The following is a 4,868-nucleotide window of genomic DNA, read 5'->3' as shown; positions in this document are numbered from 1 at the left end:
TTTCTAATTTTCTTATCCTTGCAAAACTCAATCAAAGGTCACACATACAGACGATGACGTGACGCAACCAGACGACTATGTGGACCCATTCCCACCAGAGGTAGAAATTCGGTGAGGTCTGCAAACCAAATAGGTGCCTGGGGGGGGAGAGAGAGAGAGAGAGAGAGAAACAAACCCATCGTACTAGTAAGAAAGGCACTATGCATTGCTAGCATTAGGCACTCAAGCAAGGTTGAGGAATAACCTGATTGGTACCATAAGGCCGTAGCCCAGTCTCAGAGTGAAAAGCCAACTAGAGATAGCATCGATTGTGATTGGTTATCGTTTGTGGCGCATACATTGCAGCAGACCGAGGAGTCGTCTGATGAACATGTGATGCACACGATGACCTGCTCTTGGTGTGAATAAGAAATCGCCCAGCCATTTGCAATGTGGAAGCCATGGCTATGCTATGGAGATGGGGCAGCGTGTGAACCGGCCCTATGGTGTTGGGGACTGGTGTGCCAACGTGGCGCAAATAGGGTACGGTTCCAAACTAGCGGAGCCGGACCAAGTTTGGAACAATCGCGAAAATTTCGCAGTCGGCGCTATATAAACAGGGGGGGTGGGGGTGGCGCCGTCAAGATGTCGGCCGGCGAGGAGGACGGGATGAAGGGCACGTGGCGGGGATGGTTTGTATGGAGGAGGTGCGACGGCTGAGGTGGAGCTGCCGTTTAATATAAACATAGAAGATAGATGCTCTTTACTCTCTTCTTCTCTTTACAGCCCAGCATTGCTCCGCTCCTCCTCCGCCCCCCTCCTCCCATGAACTTGCACTACTACCACCACATGGAGCACCACCCCTCCTCCTCCTCCTCCTCCTCCTCCTCCCTCCCCCCTCGCCCTTCCTCCTCCTCCTCCTCCCATCATAAACCACCTTCCCCTCCCTCCCCTTGGGAGCCCCCAGCTCGCTCTTCCTCTCCTTCCCTCTTCCACCTCAATGGCTCCTCCCTCCATGCCTCCGCCGCCTCCCCTTCTTCCCTCTCCCGCCCTTGGAACTTCTGGGACCAATCCCCCGTCGTGACCACCCGCCGCCGCAGTATCTCCGTCGAGGAGGAGGAGGAAGAGCAGCAGGTGACAGGACGTGCTCTTGTACTCGACGGCTCCGGTGGCTTCCTGGCTTCGTTTGAGGCTTCCCGCTCCATTCCTTTCGCTTGTAAACTGGATGTGGATGCCGCTGAGGGCCGCAATGTTCGGTTTGCTACGCTATCAGGATTCAGTGACGAAGAAGATAGAACCCACAGAGGTGTTGCAGCAGATGGGTTTCGAGTGAAAGTGGAGATGGAGGAGGTTCCAGTGGGTGTGATCAAAGTCCCGGTGGCATTGGACACGAAAGAAGCATATCCGAAGAATGGAAGCAGCAGTAGAGAAAAACAGCAGAAGGGCGGTGAATCGAATGCGATGTTGGTGAGGAAAGAGGTGCAGCAGGGCGACGAGCGAGCAGTCACAATAGCTAGCGTGGGAGACGCCACCATGGGGCTGAAGCTCGGAAAACGGACGTACTTTGAAGATGGAAATACGGGAACAGCAGGTGGAGGCTGCAGAGCAACATCCTCAGGGTCAAATATGGCAGCCAACATTGTCGCTTCAAGCAATAACAACAACAATGGCACCAGCAAGAAGCAGAAGGCTTCTCCTCCAGCTCCGAACGTCCCCAGATGCCAGGCGGAAGGTTGCAGGACCGACTTGTCCAATGCCAAGGACTATCATCGCAGGCACAAGGTCTGCGAGTGGCATTCTAAGGCCAGCAAGGTTAAAGTGGGCGATATAGAACAGCGCTTCTGTCAGCAGTGCAGCAGGTATTGCTATGTCGTTAATCTTGCTGTTTCTTCTGATTTACGTTTGCCTTGGAAATCTATGGCTATCGTGCGTGTCCACCCCTGCCTGTGCTTAAGTCATTTTGGAAAAGCATCATATTTCTGATTCAGACTTGGGTTTGCTGGTCTGCTAAGCTCCGTGTGGAAAACGCCAAATAACTGGTCACCCGGATGCATGGAACTCAGAATTCTTACGCCTGCAAATACATTCCTTCCGGCCTTTCGACCATCAATATAGCTCGCACAATTTCCTTCTTTATCATCCACCTTTGAAAGAAACTTGTAAGTTGTAACACACATTGTGCTAGCATATGCTACTGAATGCGGAATTTTACACGGCCTTGTAACCCAAGTGCTTCAATCGCAATTGCACGTTAAACTCATACAGAATATCAACCTACTTGTACACATCCAGTATCACCTGCTGTGTTTTCCTCCATCCGTCTAAAAGTGTTCTGCTTTTGAGTGGCAATGCAAGCGTTGGATGGAGAGAGAGAGAGAGAGAGAGAGAGAGAGAGAGAGAGAAAATAATGGTGGTCGTGACCGAGGCATTGTTTGTGTGAGTTTTGGGCAGGTTTCATGTTCTTGCAGAATTTGATGAGGGCAAAAGAAGCTGCAGGAGGAGGTTGGCGGGTCACAACGAGAGGCGTAGAAAGACACAGCCCGAAGCCATGTCTCTGCTCTCCTCGGGAAGCTTCGCCAATTACCTACCGGGTAAAGCTCTTGCTCACAATCTCATGTGGAGCTGCCTCGATCTTGAGTCAACATCCTGCACTCATCCCCATCATTATCCACCTTCAAACGCATTCATTTGCATTCACATGGTTGTCTTTTCATCTTCCCCCGGGTTAGCTTCCCCATATCTTCCTGATAACCTCTGCTAGCACGTGCTGTGCCTCGATCGTGAGTCCAAACAGGTGCATTATTCACCTGTAATGCTCTAAACCACCATTCATGTTCAAATGCAACTAGTAAGCACTTTCTGTGTCCTTCGAATGTATTATTGAACTACAATATTGTAGCAAGTATGCACTCATAGAGTGTCCGTGTCTGCTAGCCTGTGTTGTTCATGAGCTCAAGCCCTGCTCCCAGTTGTATCAATGCGCATATTTGTATGCAGTTTTCTCACATACAGATGCACTAATATGCGTTCATATCGACGTGTTTTCTATGTTGCTCCCCTCGCAAGCGATGAAAGGTTTGCGTGTTTCATGTACAACCGTTGTGTCCATGTGCATTCATGTTGTTTCACGTGTTTTCCTCCCCTTTGCAGATGACAATCGTTCGCTCAGTAACGCCCTGCTGGAGCACCCTTGCTTCCGAGCATCAGCCATTTCCTCCTCCCTTGACCCCTCAGCCTTAGCTTGCCAGCTCCGCTTCCCTGGCTCTGAGACCCAGGTCCTGAAGCTCCTCAGCATCCCCAAAGAGGAGCCTGATACAGTCAATTTTCCTCCCCTCGAGCTTCACCACTTCATGCAGGGCACAGGATCTCTCATGGGTGGGCATGGCTTGGCGCTGTCCGGCAACCCACCAGGAGCAGCGCCTCTCGGTGCCGAGGCTTCTTTGTCTTCTGCTTCTCAGCCTCCATCTGGGTTCGCTGTCTCCGGGCGTGCTCTCTCTCTTCTGTCATCTTCCTTGGGCTCCACAAACAATCCTCGCTCCATGTCTCTCAGTATATCCCCTCATCCTTCCCCTTCCATTGAACAGCTCTTAGCTGAGAATCAAGCCAATTTACCTCGTCAGATGGTACCCAGCTCCTCCCCCGGCCAACCATGCTTCACTTCCGTATCAGACAAGGTCATCGGCATTCCACGTCCACATCGTAGCTTAACGAATTCCAATGGAGTTGTCGATGGTTCCCCCACCACTCTAGACAGGGAGCAGCGCGAGCAACCTGCCACTATGGCAAATTTTGACGGCCGTTCCTTGTTCATAATGCAGCAAGACAACGACTTTCAGGGCTTGCATGGTGGAGATTCCCAACATGGGCGACCCATCCTAGATTTGATGCAGATACCATCGCCACAATCTCAAGGTAGCCGCTCAGCATTGTTACAACAATCGGTAGGAGTTCAGTACACGGAATTGGAAGGGCTGAGGTCCTATGAGGCCATGTTTGGAAGGCAGAATATTATGTAAACGCAGGCATGGAGGTCGTGAGCACCGAGCAGATTTTGTCACTCTCATGTTCTGGGTAAGTCGAGCTCCCACAAGTCCATATTTATGAATAGATGAAGACTCTAGCTCTTATATCAAGTGGAGCGAAGAAAGAAGCTCCCGCATTTTCCGAAGAGCTCACAAATTGACTTCCAAATGGCACATTGTCCACGAATGAATCGCGGTAAAATTGATCGCCAAGGGCTTCAGCTCATTTGATCTCTCCAGTGATGTTTTGCCTTGACTGTAGCACGGAGCCCGGCATTCAGTTTTTCTTGCATAGAGAAAATGATCGGCTGTTGGCAGTACAAGGAGCCTTACCACTCGCTTGCAACTTGCCACTCCAAAAATGCTACATGATGACAATGGCTACGGACTTCCGCACAGTTTGTTTTTATCACCCAGGATTGATTTGCCAGCATTGTATGTGGGTTTGACCTCCTCGTCCAAGAGTCTCTTGAGAGTTCTAAAATGTCTACTCTTTTAGGCGCGCGTGCAATATATCAAAAGAAAGCGAATTCGATGCAATGGCATTGCTTTGCTACCAAAACAACATAACAAGGTGGGGATCCCTCAAGGGCCCTCCTTAGGGGACTGCCATGTTATTGGGTAAAATTTCTTTTTTCAGTGAAGAAGACACGTTTATCAAAAAGAAAATAAACTAGAAAGGAAGTCTTTTTTCATAGGAAGTTGTTAGTGGATGATGCCCTAGCGCATGTACGCATAGATAATGGAGTGGTCCTTCCAATAAGCATGTGATATTCCGGTGTAGGTTCAGGGATTGCATGATTTATTCTAAATTTGTTGAGCTTTGCGAGGCGTTGCCCATGTTTATGTTGAAGTCGCATATCAATA

General features: G+C 50.0%; 1 protein-coding gene across 1 annotated transcript; it reads left to right on the top strand.

Annotated features, from left to right (window-relative positions):
• The first annotated feature begins 771 nt into the window (after window positions 1-771).
• On the top strand, window positions 772-4,612 carry LOC147901976 (uncharacterized). Its single transcript, XM_087374949.1, has 3 exons — window positions 772-1,838; window positions 2,431-2,570; window positions 3,130-4,612. Exons 1-3 carry the CDS (start codon window positions 805-807, stop codon window positions 3,993-3,995), a joined length of 2,040 nt encoding a protein of 679 aa, XP_087231075.1. The 5' UTR covers window positions 772-804; the 3' UTR covers window positions 3,996-4,612.
• The last annotated feature ends 256 nt before the right edge of the window (window positions 4,613-4,868 follow it).

The sequence above is a fragment of the Dipteris shenzhenensis genome, chromosome 5 (genome assembly GCF_047967505.1).
Source record: "Dipteris shenzhenensis isolate YYH24624 ecotype China chromosome 5, Dip_SZ_1.0, whole genome shotgun sequence".
In the NCBI taxonomy this organism is placed as follows: domain Eukaryota; kingdom Viridiplantae; phylum Streptophyta; class Polypodiopsida; order Gleicheniales; family Dipteridaceae; genus Dipteris; species Dipteris shenzhenensis.
The sequence above is the reverse complement of the archived record's forward strand: the minus strand, read 5'-3'. Positions and strand labels throughout refer to the sequence as shown.

Bases quoted from the DNA above. Each gene is read 5' to 3' on its own strand.
- LOC147901976 (XM_087374949.1), top strand. From the start codon at position 805: ATGAACTTGCACTACTACCACCACATGGAGCACCACCCCTCCTCCTCC. The intron at 1,839-2,430 runs GTATTGCTATGT...AGTTTTGGGCAG, and splicing joins TTCTGTCAGCAGTGCAGCAG to GTTTCATGTTCTTGCAGAAT. The intron at 2,571-3,129 runs GTAAAGCTCTTG...TCCCCTTTGCAG, and splicing joins CTTCGCCAATTACCTACCGG to ATGACAATCGTTCGCTCAGT.